The 23735-nt window shown below is 36.9% G+C and overlaps 4 protein-coding genes and 2 long non-coding RNA genes across 13 annotated transcripts; 2 read left to right on the forward strand and 4 right to left on the reverse strand.

Moving 5' to 3' along the window:
* Positions 1 to 1996: 1996 nt before the first annotated feature.
* Positions 1997 to 3067, reverse strand: LOC124217218 (uncharacterized). The gene is made up of 5 exons (XM_069135710.1): positions 2861 to 3067; positions 2697 to 2732; positions 2384 to 2586; positions 2149 to 2278; positions 1997 to 2037 (listed from the first exon to the last, which is right to left on the reverse strand). Exons 1-5 carry the CDS (start codon positions 2892 to 2894, stop codon positions 1997 to 1999), a joined length of 444 nt encoding a protein of 147 aa, XP_068991811.1. The 5' UTR covers positions 2895 to 3067.
* Positions 3068 to 4228: 1161 nt separating this feature from the next.
* On the forward strand, positions 4229 to 6354 carry LOC138190917 (uncharacterized). The gene is made up of 2 exons (XR_011177018.1): positions 4229 to 5682; positions 5789 to 6354. It is a non-coding gene; the product is annotated as an uncharacterized lncRNA (long non-coding RNA).
* LOC124216613 (uncharacterized) lies at positions 6069 to 14232 on the reverse strand. 8 transcript variants are annotated; one of them, XM_046621291.2, is made up of 9 exons: positions 9163 to 9237; positions 8816 to 8871; positions 8394 to 8578; positions 7985 to 8045; positions 7741 to 7776; positions 7438 to 7637; positions 7181 to 7310; positions 6661 to 6813; positions 6069 to 6413 (listed from the first exon to the last, which is right to left on the reverse strand). In XM_046621291.2, the coding sequence occupies exons 4-9, from the start codon at positions 8016 to 8018 to the stop codon at positions 6136 to 6138; spliced, it is 831 nt and encodes a 276-aa protein (XP_046477247.1). In that variant the 5' UTR covers positions 8019 to 8045; positions 8394 to 8578; positions 8816 to 8871; positions 9163 to 9237; the 3' UTR covers positions 6069 to 6135. The 8 variants fall into 8 exon arrangements, with proteins under 8 accessions (XP_046477247.1, XP_068991808.1, XP_068991809.1 ...); XM_069135707.1 differs by lacking the exons at positions 8394 to 8578; positions 8816 to 8871; positions 9163 to 9237 and adding exons at positions 13367 to 13551; positions 14136 to 14232; XM_069135708.1 differs by lacking the exons at positions 7985 to 8045; positions 8394 to 8578; positions 8816 to 8871; positions 9163 to 9237 and adding exons at positions 12958 to 13018; positions 13367 to 13551; positions 14136 to 14232.
* Positions 14233 to 15721: 1489 nt separating this feature from the next.
* LOC124216617 (uncharacterized) lies at positions 15722 to 17507 on the reverse strand. Its single transcript, XM_046621308.2, has 6 exons — positions 17262 to 17507; positions 17098 to 17133; positions 16785 to 16987; positions 16550 to 16679; positions 16165 to 16317; positions 15722 to 16060 (listed from the first exon to the last, which is right to left on the reverse strand). Exons 1-6 carry the CDS (start codon positions 17293 to 17295, stop codon positions 15783 to 15785), a joined length of 834 nt encoding a protein of 277 aa, XP_046477264.1. The 5' UTR covers positions 17296 to 17507; the 3' UTR covers positions 15722 to 15782.
* A 1787-nt stretch (positions 17508 to 19294) lies between these two features.
* On the forward strand, positions 19295 to 20603 carry LOC138190936 (uncharacterized). Its single transcript, XR_011177061.1, has 2 exons — positions 19295 to 20083; positions 20190 to 20603. It is a non-coding gene; the product is annotated as an uncharacterized lncRNA (long non-coding RNA).
* On the reverse strand, positions 20470 to 22481 carry LOC124216619 (uncharacterized). The gene is made up of 6 exons (XM_046621318.1): positions 22386 to 22481; positions 22142 to 22177; positions 21839 to 22038; positions 21582 to 21711; positions 21062 to 21214; positions 20470 to 20814 (listed from the first exon to the last, which is right to left on the reverse strand). Exons 1-6 carry the CDS (start codon positions 22417 to 22419, stop codon positions 20537 to 20539), a joined length of 831 nt encoding a protein of 276 aa, XP_046477274.1. The 5' UTR covers positions 22420 to 22481; the 3' UTR covers positions 20470 to 20536.
* Between the last annotated feature and the right edge of the window lie 1254 nt (positions 22482 to 23735).

Below are 23735 nucleotides of genomic sequence, written 5' to 3' on the forward strand. Positions count from 1 at the left end.
CTGTTTTCACGCTTCGAAACACATTTATCACCTTCGAAGTTTTATTAATAATTCGTGCATCGCCGCGTCGTTTATTGGAAAATATATAATTTTCAGGGTAATATATTTGTCGCCTTTCAAGGTTTATGCGGAATTCGTCGATCATTTCGTCGTTTATGTAAACGCCGTGCGCCGTTGCAAATATTGTGGTCACGCTTCCAAGTCGAAACATTCATAATTCCGACTAATAAATAACTACTTTCCAGGTATTTTCCTCTAAACTTAGAATCAACATTATGTTCATATGCATTCGTTCGCTATCGGGGAATTCGATAGAATGTCTTATGAAAGATCCTTCATTGGAGGAAAATAATCGTGGAAGAACTAAAAACCCAAACACTCACAATCGCTGAGAATTTCTTTTATTTCAAAAAGCACAGTTTGTATGGATATTTTAACAAAAATCAAAATTATCGCGTGGCGCACAGCAATAATTTCTGGGGTAAACGGATAGAGTTGGGTTCATTATCGTTCACCAGATAAATTGTCTCTACCAATAATTTCGGAGAGCAACTCAGAAAATTGTCAACGCGACGTCGTTTCGACCACAACACACTGATTAACACTAAAATTCGATTATTCCCGTGTGCTTCGTGGAACGTGCAAGAATGCGAAGTATATCGATTCATCTCTAGAATATTACGGAGCGTATATCTTGCCTACATCTATTTTACCACTTCTAATTCTCATTCGAATTAGTTTCATTAATTTTCTGTGTTAATTTCCTTTGTTTCCTGTTCTCTGTTCCATTTTGGAACTGTATATTCTAATCGTTACAGATTAATCTTATCACGTAAAATATGCAAACGTAAGTGATGAATTATTTTCATTTCTAGGAATCAATAAAATAGTTTTTCGAGTGCAAGTTAAATGTGAAGAAACGGTGACCTTATGTCTGGTGAATGCACAAGTCAATTGCTAGATAATAATTGCCGATTTCATCGAAACTGTTCATTTGGCACCAAATTTTCCATAGTCGCGCTTACTCGTGTCAGGCGGATTCACGGATACCTTCGAATTCTATTCGAGTAGAAAGTGATGTAGGCATGCGTTTAATGCTGCGTACAACGCGAAGAGTATTGTATTTCTTTGATTCATTTTTTCTTTCTTACATTCGACTCAAGGCTGTTTGTGTATTTGTCAGAGACGTTTTCGAATTTCATCCTTCAACGCTGTCAGGCAAGTGCTGATAAAATAAATAACTTGTTCGATGCAGAATTTGTGTGTAGTTTTGGTTTCTGGTAGAAGGTATAATTGAGTTTAAACAAAAAATCTCATTTCATAAAGCTTGAGGTATTTTATTCACGGAAAATCACCGCACGTCGTTCACCGTTGCTGTTAGCAAACGTATGTCCATGGCTCTGAAGTCAAAAATACATGCATGCAGATGCAACCGTAATCGGTAGACCAATCGATGACGCACTGCGGAGTTGTCGGTATTGTGTCTCTGATGAAACGCGCTGCAAAATATTCGTACCATTCTCGACTCTTGTAAGTCGTTTCACCGAATCCCTGTAATCCAAAACCGCTCAACTCGCCACCTTGTTCCATTAAAAACCAAGGCTGGAAGTCCGTACTGTTCCGTACCGAAACTGTTCATAGCGTACTCATAGTGGATGCCTGCAGAGGTACATGGAAAATTGTAATTAAAAACCACTGTCGCATAAAAACTCTCAACAAACACAACGAACACGGTCACAATGTTGAGATCAATTGAAGATTACCCTCTGCAGAATAACAGGCTTCCTTCGTCCATGCAGAATCCCATTCCGATACATTTCTGGGAATTTCTATAAATCCATCGGTTGTCCCGATCCAGATTCCTTCAGTCCCGGTAAGACCGTTCATCTCGCTGCGACCACCAGCTGCGATAGTCTCTGAGCAGAGGATCATAATTAGATACCGAAGTTTAATTGGCAACATATGGAACGATAGATTAGACAAACTATTACCTCGATCAGCTCGACCGGAATATTTTTTTTAAGTCAAATCCAATCGCTACCGAATATTTAAAAATATCGAAGAACGACCAAAAAATTGCTGAGATATTTCGCAACAATTCTACAACAATATCGTACTTGTACGGTGAAAGATAATTTAGCCACTAACCCGGGGATATGAAATAGACTGTACTGGTCCAATACTGTTCATCAAATATCGTTTTGATCTGGTACTGGTTTAAATTCGACCGGTTGTAAATACTTTTTACATTTTCGACGTCACTGCAGAGTACGGCAGCCTAAAAAATCAAATGGTGCCTTTCCTGTATATGTGCAATTTTATCAAGTACCAAATATCTGTACGACTTCGATGATACGTCGCGATAAACGTAAACACTAATCACCTGTATAGCAGCAATGTTCCCGTAGAAATCGTATTCAAGACATACGCGACCGTCGCCTTCTTCGAAGCAATACACAGTCAAATTTAGGGAAGTCAAACCTGTTACTTCGACCCAACTCTCGTTAATAGCATCAGATTTTGTACGAGGCATCTGGAAGTAGCTCTTTTTGTGTAAAGGGTCCGACCCTAAGTATGTCGATGTCACTGAAATTTAGTTATGATATCGAAGAATTGGGTACATTCAAGATCAAAAAGTAGACTAGAAAAGAGTAATTGTCATTTGCATTCTGACTGTAGATGATTGATAATTATACCACGAAGATCGGCCCATTCGATAGCAGATGCTACAGCTGAAACAACCAATGAGAAAGAAATTAGTTTGTTCTTCAAATTTATATTCATTCGCACGAAAACGTTACATCTGCAGTGATGTATGAGCCGAATTGAAATACAGTATTATTTAGGGATGAGAAATTACCGGTGATCAGTAACAGAAGAGCGAAAGTCTTCATTCTGGCAAACTGCTTCAATGATTTTGAATGTGGAGTAAATTATTCTTTACGAGTGCTTATACATACCGAAGTTTTAATCTTAATCTTTTCCGAACTTCCTGCTCAAAATCGGTGGCAGGAGGTTGTATGGTGGTTGACTGAAGCTGCTCAAATGATTAATCGTGGGAATAGCTGCTGATTCTGCATAGTGATTAGGATATTTAGATATTCCAGTGGGAGACGATTGGTTAAAAACGTTATCCCCTATTCTGAAAATAAGGACTTGTATGTTTGTAATCTGTTCGTGTTTCCTGTTTGCACGTTTGCTGTATTTGTTCAACAGAATTATCTTTATTGCAGTTTGAATTTGAAATTTCTTGCAGGTGTATATTTCTTTCGGCCTCTGTACGTGACATCGTGAAATGAGGGTTTTATGTTAAGGCCAACGTTGAGATATATAATGTTTAAATGTGAAAATTGTATACAATACGCTGCTCTACATTTTTTAAATACGAGCTTGGCTTAGGAAATAATAGATAATAATATTTATAAGTGTTGTCAACTGTATTGTGATTCGACCCGTGGGACAAGATTATTCATTTTTTAAATCTTATCACCTTCGATCTAACATTGCCACAACCGTTCGGTCGAGTCACTTTGCAATCCGCCATCTGGTGGAAGAAAATCTAACTAGTGCAACCAGGTTAACAGCTAACTGTTGACCATGTTTTTTCACGTGTTAATGGTAAAATAGGTATATTATTGATTATGTCTCATTAATTTATGTGACATGAGTAATTTGAAATCCCAAGAATTACAATTTGCCTCCATTAAGCATAAAAAATTTAGGTTATCTGGCGATAAAATGGCGCCGACAACCAGGTTCTGATGTTATGAGGACATTTCCCAACTGCGACTGTTGTTGACACCACGGTACGAGAACGGTCCTGAAAACGAGTTAATTATCGATCGAAGTAACCTGGGAAATGGAAAGAATTCACTTCCGAGACGGCAGGGGTCGCGCCCCTGAGGGAGGTGAATGAATACTTGCTTGGTTCAAGTAAAAAAGCTCGGAGGCAAGGAGTGAACGCAAGGTGCAACAGGCGGATCTGAAAGACAGAACGCAAAGAAGCCCGTGTCACTCAAGTACTCGCATTCAAAGCGTGGGGTTACCTCGATGGATATGCCGGAAGAATAAACTTGCGTACGTACACTATCAAAATGTGGAAAATGCGCAATGAATGTGTTTCGCGTGCAGAGGGCGCCACCAGCAATCGAAGCGATCAAGATGAAAACTGAAGCGTGAGAGATCAGTTCACCCTTAGAGTGACGAGTCGCCGCACATGAGTGCAAATTTCTGACGAATATCCGTAAACCGTTACTTTTTGCGGAAATTAGATTAGCTCTGAATAGGAACAGAATCTTCCTTTGGTTTACCTTTTCACCTGCCATGGAAAATCTGATATTTCCAATCATTTGTCTCTATTTCAACTACAACACAAAAAGTCTTTTTCTTCTTATTTTATTTGCCATAATCAGAATAATCGACGACTAGCACCACCCGCAACAAAAAGAATTATCGATACAATGAGTATTAGTCGGAGAGGAGCCTGCGATAGTTCACGATCGCGTTTTTATTTCCCTGAAGTAATAGCGCCTTCTGACGCGAAATAAGTTTCTGGAACCAATTTTTGAGGTGCTTTACAATTGATATTACCGCAGTATAATGAAATAATTGACAAAATTTGTAAGCTCCAAATTACTCAAAACTTACAGCGATTCATTGTCTATCGTCTACTAATATGTACATCTCCATCTGCAATTCGAATCCAGCTAAATTTGGGCTTATGCTAAGTATTGAACAATCAAAACAGTATTGATTTATCGGTCACGTCTGATTACATATAGATTAATTATGGGCATCGGACGTGCATTTTGCGTGTCGATTCTATAAACCGTACATAAAAAGATAAAGCACCCTTCATCTGCTGATCATGTAGCTTTTCAGTTAATTTTTTTTTTTTTTACGAACTATCAAGTTTTTAAATCTGACCGCGTCTTTTGCACGGTGACTTGATACTTTTTGATCCTGAGAGCAAGCGCAGCGGTTCCGAGCTGGCGCTCAACGTTCTGGGATAAATATTCCAGAGTGCGTAAGTATTCGTGAAATATATCTGCAATCTACGTAGGTATAGTTTCTATTGATCGTATTATTTTCTGTTTCAAGACAACGGAGCAATTTTTTTTCCGTAGTAAATTATTCTGTACTACAATTCTCCTGTGAAATAATTCATGCAGAATTATTTCTGATGTGAATCTCGAATTCCTTCCTGTATGAAAACAATATTCCGTAAAAAAGATTTGTGTACAAACGAGTCGGTAGAACATATTCTGTAAAAAATTTGCAATGCAGAAGTGATTTCTGTAGAATCGAGCCGCATTCATTATCTCATATTCCTCACACTACGATTACCGTAATTCAACTGTTGGATAATAAACTGCAGGTTTCATCCATGATATTCGATTGGCACATAATTCTCGAAACGTATACGTTTTCTCAATGTTAGCTTTCAAAGTAGTTGAATAACCACCGAGGCGTCCAATCAGCACTTATACCCATCTCACAAATCAAACCTTGTGAATACCTCAACAGAAGCGAAACAAGTATGATTTTCAGGAAATTGGTACACAAAATTGGGTAACTAAAAATAATTAAACGAACTTCGCAAAATGGTCAGTTGAAATCATTATAGCGGTATAGCAACCACGGATAATGAACAACCTAAAAATCGGTGCTGATGTAGAATAGGTACAGTAATAGTTTGAAATTATGTAAATGACTGAGAGTATAGTCGAAATTAATAAGAGAAAAGTAAAATAATGGAAACGTTAGCGCGTCGTTTTCAATTTGTCAGCTTCTGTAACTCCAATTATACGGTGAACGAAGTAATGGATTAAAAAAATACGGTGAATAAATAAATATACGGAATGAAGTAAGTGCATGTTGCCATTATGATGACAATTAATGTATAAGTTGCAGGTTATACGTACTTCGATAGATATAAAATATGGTATTTTTTGATCAGCGTCGTGTACCATTTATCATACCCAAATACCGTCTGAAAAAGTGTCGACACATGGAGGAAGTCGAATTTTTGCAAGTTTAACGAAAGATATAAATTAAAAGATGAAATGTAATTGTTTCACAATAATCATAGAATTTTATTCAGCCATAAACATTTTTGCATCTGGATTTCTGCAATTAGCACCAGTATTCCCATGGTTTGGAAGTGAAGTAAATGTGCATTGAAATTAGACCGTATTCGGCAGCCCATTCTACGACACAATCTGAGGTCGTCGGGATTGTGGGCCTGATAGCGGCGGCTGGAACCTCCTCATACCAGTTTCGGCTTTTGTAAGTCGTTGATCCGAATGCCTGTAGTCCGACACCGCTCAGCTCGCCATCTTGTTCCAACAAGAACCAAGGCTGGAAGGCTGTACACTCGGTTGATGTATTCATCGCGTAGTAATAGTGAGTGCCTGAAATACGTATAAAATAACGTATCAATTGATGTTTACAGTCGCGAATACTCGTGTCAGATTGGAACAATATCCGTCCATGTCGCACAGATTCATTGGTGTCTTTGAATTCCATTTGAGTATGATTAATATAACCTTGTACTTGTTGGATCATTCATCACTAGGTACCAATAGTTATACATAAATTGTTATCGGTATTTGACACTCATTAATATTTAAAAATATTCGTGGACCAATTATGCATTACCCATTTCAGGAATGCAGTTTTCTTTCGTCCATGCAGAATCCCAATCTGATACATTCCTGGGAATTGTTATATATCCGTCCGTGGTTACGAACCATATTCCTTCAGTGCCGGTGAGATTATTCGTTTCGTCGCGACCACCAGCTGCAATATCGTCTGAAAAGATAATGACAATTAGATACGAATGGGCTTTATTGAATGCATCGAAAATGACCAATCAAAGAAACTATTTGCCGCATTGATCATCCAGTCTCGGTAAATTTTTCGCATCGAATTTCACTGCTGCGACAAATTTTTACGAATGAAACGAAAACTATGAAATATTGCAAATAATTAAACCGTCAATTGATAAAAAAAAAGTTGATTGATTTCATCAAGGTATTTCGTCCCCATTTTATAAACCAACATTCTCTTACAACAAGTAGAATCTGACTGGTACGATAAATTCGTAACGGAAAAAAATTTATAGTTCAATTGTATGTATATGTCTATACTTGCACTAAATAAAAATATAACCACTAACCAGGGGATATGAACAAAAGAGTACTAGTCCAGTACTCTTCTTCGAATATCGTTTTTATCTCATATTGGTTGAACACCGATATGTTGTATATACTTTGCATATCTGCAACATCGCTGACGAGCATACCGGCCTAAAAAAATAAATAGTACACATCTACATTTCTCCGATTGCATCAACCGTATGGTCCTACGTAATTTCTGTACAGCATTCAGCCATTCGGCTAATTTTAAATATGATAGCACGCAATTAATGATTACATGAATAGCGGCAATGTTCCCGTAGGAATCATAATAAAGACAAACGCGACCGTCACCATCCAGGCAATACCCAGTCACATCCAAGGAACTGAGACCAGACACTTCAACCCAGTCATTGGAAATGGCATCAGCTTTTGTGCGTGGCATCTGATAATAACTCGACCAGTGGAATGGGTCGAGCAACCAAAATTTCCATTTCACTGAAATTTTGTAATAACGAAGAGTCGGTTAAATCTTAAGAAGAAATAGGCAGAAAAAACAAAAACTATGTCATTCCCATCCTGATTGTAGATGATTAATTACCACGAAGATCGGTCCACTCGATAGCTGATGCCGTGGCTGAAACAATTATTGATGAGGAACAAATTAGTTTCTTCAACGATAAATACGTTGTCTACCCGCATGCATAGAGATATATTTGAGTAATTGTAATTTGGAATTCTTTTGTGAAATATCATAAATTGCGATGAAAAAGGCTTGCTCACTTATCCGTATTTCATACTCGATAATGTGCTATTAATAATAAACTTTAAGGCTGAGAACTTACCGGCGATAAGTAACAGTACCGCAACAACCTTCATGCTGACAAACGGAAAATTAATGCAACTCTGAAAAAGAACTAGCTTTATCAACGCGATAACAAAATTAGATTTGAATAACAACACTGCCAGAAAGTATTCGATAAATTGTTTAAACCAAACATTGCTTAAGAAATTTGTGAAATGAAATGAATTCGTTGAATTTTTTGAACACACATAAATGTTATTAGAATTCTCTCATTATCTTGAAATTTACGTCTTCGAAAATTTGTGCAGGCTGTATTTACGAAACTATTCGTTCTGTCGCCTCAAAAAGAAATGCCCTAACGATTTGTTCAACAATGTTTTGTTGAAACAATTTATTGATAACCTTTGAGTATTGGTATTATTTAGATTTAATTATCTTATCGTCTTTACTGTGGTTAATTTCTGCCGATTTTTATCGTATCATAAAGTATTCAATGTTGTTGACGAGATTCACTTTTGGTTGAGAATACACAGCTTGAACGAAAACAGCAATAAATGTATCATTCGTATTGTATTTGAATGAGACGATTCGTTAGCACGAAAATCGGTTCACTCGATAGCAGATGCAGTGGCCGCTGAAACAAACGATTCTTTGATTGAAAATGATATCGTCCTCAACTCTCGTGTGCAGAGATGTATTTCAATAATCGAAATCATGTATTGTCCTATGATTTGATCTCAACATTTTTTATTCAGCTTTACGAAAATCATGCCTTGGGCCGCACCAAAAAAAGTTTATTCACTTATGAATACATTCGAGATTAGTTCAAATACAATTGGTACTGCATGGTTCAGGAATGAGAATTATTTACCGGCGGCTAGTAGCAGAAAAGAGGAAGTTTTCGTACCGCAGGTGAGCCTCAAATTTCTGTAAATTTGTCATGACAAAAAATTTGAAACATTCTTAATAGAAATGAAAACATTTGAACCTACCTACGGATCTCTGATTTTTGAAAAAAATTATATCACTGTTTTCATAATCAGGACCAAAGCCAATGTCGAGAAGCGGGTTTTGTTCACATTCGCTTCTAAATTAAAAACATTTATCCTGTCCCTGGAATTTTCCTCTACGTGACGCAAGATTCGTGTTACAATTTCTTACACCCTCCAATAATTGATAATAGGTACAATCGGCGGTCGAAAGATGTTCTATACTTACGTAACCAATTGAATTACAGAAAATTCGGCACATGCAAAAATCGACTGTTCAGACAAAGTTGTTCCATTTCAGTCTCGCATCGTCATAAGTCTGAGAATTATATATTGCGTGCTTCCACCTTTTGCTCGTTATCTTTTCAAGATACTGTTTTCACGCTTCGAAACACATTTATCACCTTCGAAGTTTTATTAATAATTCGTGCATCGCCGCGTCGTTTATTGGAAAATATATAATTTCCAGGGTAATATATTTGTCGCCTTTCAAGGTTTATGCGGAATTCGTCGATCATTTCGTCGTTTATGTAAACGCCGTGCGCCGTTGCAAATATTGTGGTCACGCTTCCAAGTCGGAACATTCATAATTCCGACTAATAAATAACTACTTTCCAGGTATTTTCCTCTAAACTTAGAATCAACATTATGTTCATATGCATTCGTTCGCTATTGGGGAATTCGATAGAATGTCTTATGAAAGATCCTTCATTGGAGGAAAATAATCGTGGAAGAACTAAAAACCCAAACACTCACAATCGCTGAGAATTTCTTTTATTTCAAAAAGCACAGTTTGTATGGATATTTTAACAAAAATCAAAATTATCGCGTGGCGCACAGCAATAATTTCTGGGGTAAACGGATAGAGTTGGGTTCATTATCGTTCACCAGATAAATTGTCTCTACCAATAATTTCGGAGAGCAACTCAGAAAATTGTCAACGCGACGTCGTTTCGACCACAACACACTGATTAACACTAAAATTCGATTATTCCCGTGTGCTTCGTGGAACGTGCAAAAATGCGAAGTATATCGATTCATCTCTAGAATATTACGGAGCGTATATCTTGCCTACATCTATTTTACCACTTCTAATTCTCATTCGAATTAGTTTCATTAATTTTCTGTGTTAATTTCCTTTGTTTCCTGTTCTCTGTTCCATTTTGGAACTGTATATTCTAATCGTTACAGATTAATCTTATCACGTAAAATATGCAAACGTAAGTGATGAATTATTTTCATTTCTAGGAATCAATAAAATAGTTTTTCGAGTGCAAGTTAAATGTGAAGAAACGGTGACCTTATGTCTGGTGAATGCACACGTCAATTGCTAGATAATAATTGCCGATTTCATCGAAACTGTTCATTTGGCACCAAATTTTCCATAGTCGCGCTTACTCGTGTCAGGCGGATTCACGGATACCTTCGAATTCTATTCGAGTAGAAAGTGATGTAGGCATGCGTTTAATGCTGCGTACAACGCGAAGAGTATTGTATTTCTTTGATTCATTTTTTCTTTCTTACATTCGACTCAAGGCTGTTTGTGTATTTGTCAGAGACGTTTTCGAATTTCATCCTTCAACGCTGTCAGGCAAGTGCTGATAAAATAAATAACTTGTTCGATGCAGAATTTGTGTGTAGTTTTGGTTTCTGGTAGAAGGTATAATTGAGTTTAAACAAAAAATCTCATTTCATAAAGCTTGAGGTATTTTATTCACGGAGAATCACCGCACGTCGTTCACCGTTGCTGTTAGCAAACGTATGTCCATGGCTCTGAAGTCAAAAATACATGCATGCAGATGCAACCGTAATCGGTAGACCAATCGATGACGCACTGCGGAGTTGTCGGTATTGTGTCTCTGATGAAACGCGCTGCAAAATATTCGTACCATTCTCGACTCTTGTAAGTCGTTTCACCGAATCCCTGTAATCCAAAACCGCTCAACTCGCCACCTTGTTCCATTAAAAACCAAGGCTGGAAGTCCGTACATTCCATGGATCTGTTCATACCGTAGTAATAGTGAGTACCTGGAACACGCCCGAAAATCGTAATCAATTACTGTTGTTGCACGAAGACTCTCAATAGACACAATGAACAAGGTAACAATATGGCGGGATCAATCCAAGATTACCCATCTCAGAAAGACAGGCTTCTTTCGTCCATGCAGAATCCCATTCCGATACATTTCTGGGAATTTCTATAAATCCATCGGTTGTCCCGATCCAGATTCCTTCAGTCCCGGTAAGACCGTTCATCTCGCTGCGACCACCAGCTGCGATAGTCTTTGAAAAAGTAGCGATAATTGACTTTTGAGGTTGCATTGGCAACGTACAAAATAATAAGCTGAAGAAATTATCGCCTCGATCAGCTGGTTCAGAAATCTTTTTTCAAATCGAATCCAATCACTTCCTGGAATTTGAAAATAGCAGAACACGATAAAAAATTGCCAACACTTTTGGTTTCAGGAAGTAGAAAACATGTTGGTATATTTTCAAAGTGTTTCCGCTAAATTTCTTTCCGCATTATTATCCGGAAGATGGAGAAACTGTAGTTTACGAATCTTTTCGAAGGGAGAAATTTTTCACTGGCAATAATTCTACAAGAATACCGTAATTTTATGGTAAAAGATAATTTAGCTACCAACCAGGGGATACGAAATGGATTGTACTGGTCCAATATTCTTCGTCAAATATCGTTTTGATCTGATACTGGTTTAAACTCGACATGTTGTAAATACTTTGAATATTTTCAACGTCGCTGCAGAGCACGGCACCCTAAAAATTAAATGGTGCCCACGTTACAGTCATTCAAATATCCAATATCTCTGCGATTTCGGTGACATGACACGATAAACCTGAACAATAATCACCTGTATAGCAGCAATGTTTCCGTAGAAATCGTATTCAAGACATACGCGACCGTCGCCTTCTTCGAAGCAATACACAGTCAAATTCAAGGAAGTCAGACCTGTTACTTCGACCCAACTCTCGTTAATAGCATCAGATTTTGTACGAGGCATCTGGAAGAAGCTATTTGCGTGTGAAGGGTCCTTCCCCGAGCGGCTCCATTTCACTGAAATTTAGTTGTGTAAGTATTGAAAAGTTGATTGCACGCAACATCAAGAAGTAGACAAGAAATAATAAGTGTCATTCGCATGCTGATTGTAGGTGATTTGTAAAACTGGGATAAAAAATTTTTGCTAGAAAATGTTAAATTAACGAGTCTTTATATCTTCGTCTCATTTTGGTGCGCTGAATTCGATGTTGTTGCCCGTTTTTTCTATCGCGTCAGGATTTCGAGATATTTTGATCCAAACATGGCAATTGCAATTGCACTTTTTGACCCGTATTATCTGCCAAGCCGCTCAATGATGCCAGGGTTTGAAATTTTGGTTTCTTTTGTCAAAATATACCACTCGAGCTGTGATTCGAGTCGGATGGAAATGCTCTTGACACATTAAAATTATTTTGGATAAAACGTTCAAGACAGGAAGAATATCCATATCTTGACGAATGTGAAGAATGTAAAATTCACGGGTTAAAAATATGTTTTTACGGCTGTACAAAAGCGTCGTGAAATCTGTCCAAAAAATGTCACGTCATTTTATCTGCCACAATACAGATTATAAGTTTTCTTCAACGTACTTGATGAATCGGTTTGAAAGATAATACGAGTCGAAAAGTGTGATTTCAAATGAAAAGGCCATTTTTGAAAGAAAATATCTAAAAATTCTGAAGTCATGAAAAAAACAGGCAACGTCATTGGATTCAGTTCACCAATATACGTCGGAAACACGCCAACTTATTCATTTAGCATTTTATCGCGAAAATTTCTAACTTCAATGTAATTATACCACGGAGATCGGCCCACTCGATAGCAGATCCCGTAGCTGAAACAAGCAATGAGAAACAAATTGTTAGTTTTTTCTTGAAGATTTCATCTATCCGTAAGAATATGTCATGTCTGCAGGTATGTATTTGACGAACTGATGTACAGTATAATTATTTAGGGACGAGAACTTACCGGCGATAAGTAACAGTACCGCAACAACCTTCATGCTGACAACCGGAAATTTAATGCAACTCTGAAATAGAATTAGCTTTATCAACGCGGTAAGAAAATTAGATTTGAATAACAATACTGCCAGAAAGTATTCGATAAATTTTTTAAACCAAACGTTGCTTAAGAAATTTGTGAAATGAAATGAATTCGTTGAATTTTTTGAACACACATAAATTTTATTAGAATTCTCTCATTATTTTGAAATTCACGTCTTCGAAAATTTGTGCATGCTGTATTTACGAAACTATTCGTACTGTCGCCTAAAAAAGAAATGCCCTAAAGATTTGTTCAACAATGTTTTGTTGAAACAATTTATTGATAACCTTTGAGTATTGGTATTATTTAGATTTAATTATCTTATCGTCTTTACTGTGGTTAATTTCTGCCGATTTTTATCGTATCATAAAGTATTCAATGTTGTTGACGAGATTCACTTTTGGTTGAGAATACACAGCTTGAACGAAAACAGCAATAAATGTATCATTCGTATTGTATTTGAATGAGACGATTCGTTAGCACGAAAATCGGTTCACTCGATAGCAGATGCAGTGGCCGCTGAAACAAACGATTCTTTGATTGAAAATGATATCGTCCTCAACTCTCGTGTGCAGAGATGTATTTCAATAATCGAAATCATGTATTGTCCTATGATTTGATCTCAACATTTTTTATTCAGCTTTACGAAAATCATGCCTTGGGCCGCACCAAAAAAAGTTTATTCACTTATGAATACATTCGAGATTAGTTCAAATACAATTGGTACTGCCGGGTTCAGGAATGAGAATTATATACTGGCGACCAGTGGCAGAAAAGAGGAAGTTTTCGTACCGCAGGTGAGCCTCAAATTTCTGTAAATTTGTCATGACAAAAAATTTGAAACATTCTTAATAGAAATGAAAACATTTGAACCTACCTACGGATCTCTGATTTTTGAAAAAAATTATATCACTGTTTTTATAATCAGGACCAAAGTCAATGTCGAGAAGCGGGTTTAGTTCACACCCGCTTCTAAAACAAAAACATTTATCCTGTCCCTGGAATTTTCCTCTACGTGACGCAAGATTCGTGTTACAATTTCTTACACCCTCAAATAATTGATAATAGGTACAATCGGCGGTCGAAAGATGTTCTATACTTACGTAATTAATTGAATTACAGGAAATTCAGCACATGCAAAAATCGACTGTTCAGACAAAGTTGTTCCGTTTCAGTTTCGCATCATCCAAAGTTTGAGAATTATACATTGCGTGCTTCCACCTTTTGCTCGTTATCTTTTCAAGATACTGTTTTCACGCTTCGACACACATTTACCACCTTCGAAGTTTCATTATTAATTCGTGCATCGCCGCGTCGTTTATTGGAAAATATGTAATTTTCAGGGTAATATATTTGTCGCCTTTCAAGGTTTATGCGGAATTCGTCGATCATTTCGTCGTTTATGTAAACGCCGTGCGCCGTTGCAAATATTGTCGTCACGCTTCCACGTCGAAACCTTCATAATTCCGACTAATAAATAACTACTTTCCAGGTGTTTTCCTCTAAACTTAGAATCAAAATTATGTTCTTTTGCATTCGTTCGCTATCGGGGAATTCGATAGAATGTCTTATGAAAGATCCTTCATTGGAGGAAAATAATCGTCGAAAAACTAAAAACCCAAACACTCACAATCGCTGAGAATATTTTCACAAAATTCAAAATTATCGCGTGGCACGCCGCATACGGCGCGATACACAGCAATAATTTCTAGGGTGAAAGGATCGAATTGGGTTCATTATCGTTTATACACATAAGCTGTCTATTCCAATCATTTCACACAGCAATTTAGAAAATTGCCAACGCACCGTCGTTTCGATCACAACAGTCTGATGAACACTAAAATTCAATCATTCACGTGTGCTTCGTGGAATGTACAAAAACGCGAAGTATTGTGACGGAATGCCCTTCTTCTGTTACAATACCAATAAACAAATTAAAATAATAAATAATTTTGTACATTACATTCACCATATCTCCGTCTCGATGTTTAATAAAAGAACAAGAAAAATGAAAACAGAATGTATAACCAGCTGATAAAATCGTTTGAACTATTATTTCCTATCGTGTATATGGTAAAATCGTGATTATTTGTATAAAATGCATATATCATGTGTAAAAGTAAGATATATATATATAAATATATAATGTAAACTTATCGCTAGCGATCCGAGTATGATTTAGCCTCGTACGTGTTTGTTCAGTTTCGTTCGTTAATTTATATGATTGCCCTTATTGCCGTTTCAGAGTTTTCTTTATTATATGCACGTGTATATATGTATATATTTTTTTTTGTGTAATTTAGATTAATAAATCATAAAACATATATATATTTCAAAATGGAGTGAGCTCTTCGAAAAAACTACGTGCTTGTTGAATATTCAATGAATTATTGTACGTGTAATGAAACGGTGACTTTGTTTCTAATGAATATACAATTCAATTGCTGAATGATAATTGCATACTTCATCGAAACTATTCAATCGGCACAGAATTTTCTATAGATGTGAGATTTTGACGGATAAGTTATGTAAATATCGAAAGATTATTATCCTCAATTTATTCGAATTTTTTTCTTCAACGCTGTCGGGCAAGTGTTGATAACACGAATCATTTGTTCGATGCAGAATTTGTGTGTAGTTTTGGTTTCTGGTAGAGGGTACGATAAAAATTTTAAACACAAATATCCGATTCATAAAATTTGAGGTATTTTATTCACGGTATAATCAGCGCACGTCCTACACTCTAGCTGTTAGCAAACGTATGTCCATGATTTTAAAGTCAAGAATACATGCATACTGTTGAAACCATAATCGTTACCCCAATCGATGACGCACTGCGGAGTTGTCGGTATCACCTCTCTAAAATAATTTGGTGCAAAGTGTTCGTACCAGTCACGATTTTTGTAAGTCGTATTACCGAATCCCTGTAATCCGAAACCACTTAACTCGCCTCCTTGTTCCATTAAAAACCAAGGCTGCAAGTTTGTACATTCCATGGAACTGTTCGTAGCGTACTCATAGTGGATGCCTGCAGAGGTACATGGAAAATTGTAATTAAATACCATTGTTGCATAAAAACTCTCAACAAACACAACGAACACGGTCACAATGTTGAGATCAATTGAAGATTACCCTCTGCAGAATAACAGGCTTCCTTCGTCCATGCAGAATCCCATTCCGATACATTTCTGGGAATTTCTATAAATCCATCGGTTGTCCCGATCCAGATTCCTTCAGTCCCGGTAAGACCGTTCATTTCGCTGCGACCACCAGCTGCGATAGTCTCTGAGCAGAGAATCATAATTAGATACCGAAGTTTAATTGGCAACATATGGAACGATAGATTAGACAAACTATTACCTCGATCAGCTCGACCGGAATATTTTTTTAAAGTCGAATCCAATCGCTACCGAATATTGAAAAATATCGAAGAACGACCAAAAAATTGCTGAGATATTTCGCAACAATTCTACAACAATATCGTACTTGTACGGTGAAAGATAATTTAGCCACTAACCCGGGGATATGAAATAGACTGTACTGGTCCAATACTGTTCATCAAATATCGTTTTGATCTGGTACTGGTTTAAATTCGACCGGTTGTAAATACTTTTTACATTTTCAACGTCACTGCAGAGTACGGCAGCCTAAAAAATCAAATGGTGCCTTTCCTGTATATGTGCAATTTTATCAAGTACCAAATATCTGTACGACTTCGATGATACGTCGCGATAAACGTAAACACTAATCACCTGTATAGCAGCAATGTTCCCGTAGAAATCGTATTCAAGACATACGCGACCGTCGCCTTCTTCGAAGCAATACACAGTCAAATTCAGGGAAGTCAAACCTGTTACTTCGACCCAACTCTCGTTAATAGCATCAGATTTTGTACGAGGCATCTGGAAGTAGCTCTTTTTGTGTAAAGGGTCCGACCCTAAGTATGTCGATGTCACTGAAATTTAGTTATGATATCGAAGAATTGGGTACATTCAAGATCAAAAAGTAGACTAGAAAAGAGTAATTGTCATTTGCATTCTGACTGTAGATGATTGATAATTATACCACGAAGATCGGCCCATTCGATAGCAGATGCTACAGCTGAAACAACCAATGAGAAAGAAATTAGTTTGTTCTTCAAATTTATATTTATTCGCACGAAAACGTTACATCTGCAGTGATGTATGAGCCGAATTGAAATACAGTATTATTTAGGGATGAGAAATTACCGGTGATCAGTAACAGAAGAGCGAAAGTCTTCATTCTGGCAAACTGCTTCAATGATTTTGAATGTGGAGTAAATTATTCTTTACGAGTGCTTATACATACCGAAGTTTTAATCTTGATCTTTTCCGAACTTCCTGCTCAAAATCGGTGGCAGGAGGTTGTATGGTGGTTGACTGAAGCTGCTCAAATGATTAATCGTGGGAATAGCCGCTGATTCTGCATAGTGATTAGGATATTTAGATATTCCAGTGGGAGACGATTGGTTAAAAACGTTATCCCCTATTCTGAAAATAAGGACTTGTATGTTTGTAATCTGTTCGTGTTTCCTGTTTGCACGTTTGCTGTATTTGTTCAACAGAATTATCTTTATTGCAGTTTGAATTTGAAATTTCTTGCAGGTGTATATTTCTTTCGGCCTCTGTACGTGACATCGTGAAATGAGGGTTTTATGTTAAGGCCAACGTTGAGATATATAATGTTTAAATGTGAAAATTGTATACAATACGCTGCTCTACATTTTTTAAATACGAGCTTGGCTTAGGAAATAATAGATAATAATATTTATAAGTGTTGTCAACTGTATTGTGATTCGACCCGTGGGACAAGATTATTCATTTTTTAAATCTTATCACCTTCGATCTAACATTGCCACAACCGTTCGGTCGAGTCACTTTGCAATCCGCCATCTGGTGGAAGAAAATCTAACTAGTGCAACCAGGTTAACAGCTAACTGTTGACCATGTTTTTTCACGTGTTAATGGTAAAATAGGTATATTATTGATTATGTCTCATTAATTTATGTGACATGAGTAATTTGAAATCCCAAGAATTACAATTTGCCTCCATTAAGCATAAAAAATTTAGGTAATCTGGCGATAAAATGGCGCCGACAACCAGGCTCTGATGTTATGAGGACATTTTCCAACTGCGACTGTTGTTGACACCACGGTACGAGAACGGTCCTGAAAACGAGTTAATTATCGATCGAAGTAACCTGGGAAATGGAAAGAATTCACTTCCGAGACGGCAGGGGTCGCGCCCCTGAGGGAGGTGAATGAATACTTGCTTGGTTCAAGTAAAAAAGCTCGGAGGCAAGGAGTGAACGCAAGGTGCAACAGGCGGATCTGAAAGACAGAACGCAAAGAAGCCCGTGTCACTCAAGTACTCGCATTCAAAGCGTGGGGTTACCTCGATGGATATGCCGGAAGAATAAACTTGCGTACGTACACTATCAAAATGTGGAAAATGCGCAATGAATGTGTTTCGCGTGCAGGGGGCGCCACCAGCAATCGAAGCGATCAAGATGAAAACTGAAGCGTGAGAGATCAGTTCACCCTCAGAGTGACGAGTCGCCGCACATGAGTGCAAATTTCTGACGAATATCCGTAAACCGTTACTTTTTGCGGAAATTAGATTAGCTGTGAATAGGAGCAGAATCTTCCTTTGGTTTACCTTTTCACCTGCCATGGAAAATCCGATATTTCCAATCATTTGTCTCTATTTCAACTATGACACAAAAAGTCTTTTTCTTCTTATTTTATTTACCATAATCAGAATAATCGACGACTAGCACCACCCGCAACAAAAAGAATTATCGATACAATGAGTATTAGTCGGAGAGGAGCCTGCGATAGTTCACGATCGCGTTTTTATTTCCCTGAAGTAATAGCGCCTTCTGACGCGAAATAAGTTTCTGGAACCAATTTTTGAGGTGCTTTACAATTGATATTACCGCAGTATAATGAAATAATTGACAAAATTTGTAAGCTCCAAATTACTCAAAACTTACAGCGATTCATTGTCTATCGTCTACTAATATGTACATCTCCATCTGCAATTCGAATCCAGCTAAATTTGGGCTTATGCTAAGTATTGAACAATCAAAACAGTATTGATTTATCGGTCACGTCTGATTACATATAGATTAATTATGGGCATCGGACGTGCATTTTGCGTGTCGATTCTATAAACCGTACATAAAAAGATAAAGCACCCTTCATCTGCTGATCATGTAGCTTTTCAGTGAATTTTTTTTTTTTTTACGAACTATCAAGTTTTTAAATCTGACCGCGTCTTTTGCACGGTGACTTGATACTTTTTGATCCTGAGAGCAAGCGCAGCGGTTCCGAGCTGGCGCTCAACGTTCTGGGATAAATATTCCAGAGTGCGTAAGTATTCGTGAAATATATCTGCAATCTACGTAAGTATAGTTTCTATTGATCGTATTATTTTCTGTTTCAAGACAACGGAGCAATTTTTTTTCCGTAGTAAATTATTCTGTACTACAATTCTCCTGTGAAATAATTCATGCAGAATTATTTCTGATGTGAATCTCGAATTTCTTCCTGTATGAAAACAATATTCCGTAAAAAAGATTTGTGTACAAACGAGTCGGTAGAACATATTCTGTAAAAAATTTGCAATGTAGAAGTGATTTCTGTAGAATCGAGCCGCATTCATTATCTCATATTCCTCACACTACGATTACCGTAATTCAACTGTTGGATAATAAACTGCAGGTTTCATCCATGATATTCGATTGGCACATAATTCTCGAAACGTATACGTTTTCTCAATGTTAGCTTTCATAGTAGTTGAATAACCACCGAGGCGTCCAATCAGCACTTATACCCATCTCACAAATCAAACCTTGTGAATACCTCAACAGAAGCGAAACAAGTATGATTTTCAGGAAATTGGTACACAAAATTGGGTAACTAAAAATAATTAAACGAACTTCGCAAAATGGTCAGTTGAAATCATTATAGCGGTATAGCAACCACGGATAATGAACAACCTAAAAATCGGTGCTGATGTAGAATAGGTACAGTAATAGTTTGAAATTATGTAAATGACTGAGAGTATAGTCGAAATTAATAAGAGAAAAGTAAAATAATGGAAACGTTAGCGCGTCGTTTTCAATTTGTCAGCTTCTGTAACTCCAATTATACGGTGAACGAAGTAATGGATTAAAAAAATACGGTGAATAAATAAATATACGGAATGAAGTAAGTGCATGTTGCCATTATGATGACAATTAATGTATAAGTTGCAGGTTATACGTACTTCGATAGATATAAAATATGGTATTTTTTGATCAGCGTCGTGTACCATTTATCATACCCAAATACCGTCTGAAAAAGTGTCGACACATGGAGGAAGTCGAATTTTTGCAAGTTTAACGAAAGATATAAATTAAAAGATGAAATGTAATTGTTTCACAATAATCATAGAATTTTATTCAGCCATAAACATTTTTGCATCTGGATTTCTGCAATTAGCACCAGTATTCCCATGGTTTGGAAGTGAAGTAAATGTGCATTGAAATTACACCGTATTCGGCAGCCCATTCTACGACACAATCTGAGGTCGTCGGGATTGTGGGCCTGATAGCGGCGGCTGGAACCTCCTCATACCAGTTTCGGCTTTTGTAAGTCGTTGATCCGAATCCCTGTAGTCCGACACCGCTCAGCTCGCCATCTTGTTCCAACAAGAACCAAGGCTGGAAGGCTGTACACTCGGTTGATGTATTCATCGCGTAGTAATAGTGAGTGCCTGAAATACGTATAAAATAACGTATCAATTGATGTTTACAGTCGCGAATACTCGTGTCAGATTGGAACAATATCCGTCCATGTCGCACAGATTCATTGGTGTCTTTGAATTCCATTTGAGTATGATTAATATAACCTTGTACTTGTTGAATCATTCATCACAAGGTACCAATAGTTATACATAAATTGTTATCGGTATTTGACACTTATTAATATTTAAAAATATTCGTGGACCAATTATGCATTACCCATTTCAGGAATGCAGTTTTCTTTCGTCCATGCAGAATCCCAATCTGATACATTCCTGGGAATTGTTATATATCCGTCCGTGGTTACGAACCATATTCCTTCAGTGCCGGTGAGATCATTCGTTTCGTCGCGACCACCAGCTGCAATATCGTCTGAAAAGATAATGACAATTAGATACAAATGGGCTTTATCGAATGCATCGAAAATGACAAATCAAAGAAACTATTTGCCGCATTGATCATCCAGTCTCGGTGAATTTTTCGCATCGAATTTCATTGCTGCGACAAATTTTTACGAATGAAACGAAAACTACCAAATATTGCAAATAATTAAACCGTCAATTGATAAAAAGAAAGTTGATTGATTTCATCAAGGTATTTCGTCCCCATTTTATAAACCAACATTCTCTTACAAAAAGTAGAATCTGACTGATACGATAAATTCGTAACGGAAAAAAATTTATAATTCAATTGTGTGTATATATTTATACTTGCACTCAATGAAAATATAACCACTAACCAGGGGATATGAATAAAACAGTACTAGTCCAGTACTCTTCTTCGAATATCGTTTTTATCTCATATTGGTTGAACACCGACATGTTGTATATACTTTGCATATCTGCAACATCGCTCACGAGCATACCAGCCTAAAAAAATAAACAGTACACATCTACATTTCTCCGATTTCATCAACCGTATGGTCCTACGTAATTTCTGTACAGCATTCAGCCATTCGGCTAATTTTAAGTATGACAACACGCAATTAATGATTACATGAATAGCGGCAATGTTCCCGTAGGAATCATAATAAAGACAAACGCGACCGTCACCATCCAGGCAATACCCAGTCAAATCCAAGGAACTGAGACCAGACACTTCAACCCAGTCATTGGAAATGGCATCAGCTTTTGTGCGTGGCATCTGATAATAACTCGACCAGTGGAATGGGTCGAGCAACCAAAATTTCCATTTCACTGAAATTTTGTAATAACGAAGCGTCGGTTAAATCTTAAGAAGAAATAGGCAGAAAAAACGAAAACTATGTCATTCGCATCCTGATTGTAGATGATTAATTACCACGAAGATCGGTCCACTCGATAGCTGATGCCGTGGCTGAAACAATTAATGATAAGAAACAAATTAGTTCCTTCAACGACAAATACGTTGTCTACCCACATGCATAGAGATATATTTGAGTAATTGTTATTTTAAATTCTCTTATGAAATCTCATAAATTGCGATAAAAAAGGCTTGCTCACTTATCCGTATTTCATATTCGATAATGTGCTATTAATAATAAACTTTAAGGCTGAGAACTTACCGGCGATCAGTAACAGAGCCGCAATAGTCTTCATGCTGATAAAAGTGAATATTAGTACAACGTTGAATTAAATATTTTTACCAGCGCTTATATATATATCCGCTGAGCAGATTCATAAACACGGATATTTCGTTCCGTGTGCAAAAAAGTAAACACTTGGATTAAGTATCTGTTTGTTTAATTCGCTAGTGACCGAATAAAAATTGTCATTTCGAATACTGAATAAACGAGAGCCTCCACAAGTTGAGTCTAGTGGAATGGTAATCTGTGCAAGTTGAAAAATCTTATCGTTGAATTACAATATAGTTCAACCAGCAGTGCAGTTGCACGTAAACGTCAATGCAATTCACGTCTTGTGCATTATCTGCAATTGGGACAAAATTTTTCAAACGTCTTGTTTCCCTCGTTCCATTGCATTCGTCAAAACACTTGAATAAATACTTAAATTTAGGCAATAACGTGATTCTTCTATATTCTGTTTTTAATCCATCGCTAAGCTTTGCAATGAAGCAAGTCGTCACGTATGTCGCACTCACGGTTTGTTCAATTCGTTATTTTAACAGGTGATTTGAATTACCCTCTGAACATGAAAACAGCCACTGTTGCGTAAATTTTTCTTCGAAATTACATTCGCAATGTGTAATGAGTTTGATTCATTCTCGTCTCATAATTTTATCCACATGTAAAAAAATAAATGGATTTTCAGTCACATTTTTTCTGTACAACTTCTGTCATAATTAAAGAAATTTAAGATTTTTGATTATTCTTTTATCACCACCGTGCGGTAATGTTAAAAATATAGCGAAAGCGCTAGGAAATATGAAGACCGAAAATTGTAGTTGAGATTTCGAAAATTGAATCACATAATACGTATATTAATTGGTACAGACTACCTCAAAATTCTGTACATACAGGCATTAAGTTGGTACGGTGTTCCTGCGACTTTTTTATTGTTAAGCTTATGAAAATTCCTGCGTGTCAATCGTTGCGTAATTGACTCCGAAAATGATTGAATGTATTACTCATTTCAGGATTGCAAGCTTGTTTCGTTCAAACAGTATTTCCATGTTATACATTTCCGTGCATTTAAATTTATCCGTCCGTTGTTCCAATCCATATTCTATCAATACTGGTACGATTATTCATTTTGTTGCACTCACTGGCTGCAATCTCGTCTGAAACAGGATAATAACCGTAAAGTAGAGTCAATTAACCGCGGATTTAAAACCACAACCAAAATTACGTGACCAATCACCGAGTATCATAAAATATTAAATGCAATGAATTTCATTCCCACCGAATTTGTAATACTTGAAGATATATCACAAACAGATTGAATTTAATGTTTGC

Source organism: Neodiprion pinetum, chromosome 4 (assembly GCF_021155775.2).
Source record: "Neodiprion pinetum isolate iyNeoPine1 chromosome 4, iyNeoPine1.2, whole genome shotgun sequence".
Lineage (NCBI taxonomy): Eukaryota > Metazoa > Arthropoda > Insecta > Hymenoptera > Diprionidae > Neodiprion > Neodiprion pinetum.

Coding starts and splice junctions, on each gene's coding strand:
- LOC124216619 (XM_046621318.1), bottom strand. CDS start 22,419: ATGAAGACTATTGCGGCTCTGTTACTGATCGCCG. Junction 22,178..22,385: donor GGCTCTGTTACTGATCGCCG/GTAAGTTCTCAG, acceptor TAATTGTTTCAG/CCACGGCATCAGCTATCGAG. Junction 21,712..21,838: donor GGAACATTGCCGCTATTCAT/GTAATCATTAAT, acceptor TTATTTTTTTAG/GCTGGTATGCTCGTGAGCGA.
- LOC124216617 (XM_046621308.2), bottom strand. CDS start 17,295: ATGAAGACTTTCGCTCTTCTGTTACTGATCACCG. Junction 16,988..17,097: donor CGAATGGGCCGATCTTCGTG/GTATAATTATCA, acceptor ACTAAATTTCAG/TGACATCGACATACTTAGGG. Junction 16,318..16,549: donor AGTCTATTTCATATCCCCGG/GTTAGTGGCTAA, acceptor TTCTCTGCTCAG/AGACTATCGCAGCTGGTGGT.
- LOC124217218 (XM_069135710.1), bottom strand. CDS start 2,894: ATGAAGACTTTCGCTCTTCTGTTACTGATCACCG. Junction 2,733..2,860: donor TCTTCTGTTACTGATCACCG/GTAATTTCTCAT, acceptor TGGTTGTTTCAG/CTGTAGCATCTGCTATCGAA. Junction 2,279..2,383: donor GGAACATTGCTGCTATACAG/GTGATTAGTGTT, acceptor TTGATTTTTTAG/GCTGCCGTACTCTGCAGTGA.
- LOC124216613 (XM_046621289.2), bottom strand. CDS start 9,195: ATGTGCCGAATTTTCTGTAATTCAATTGGTTAC. Junction 6,814..7,180: donor TCTTTTGTTCATATCCCCTG/GTTAGTGGTTAT, acceptor TTATCTTTTCAG/ACGATATTGCAGCTGGTGGT. Junction 6,414..6,660: donor AAACTGCATTCCTGAAATGG/GTAATGCATAAT, acceptor TACGTATTTCAG/GCACTCACTATTACTACGCG.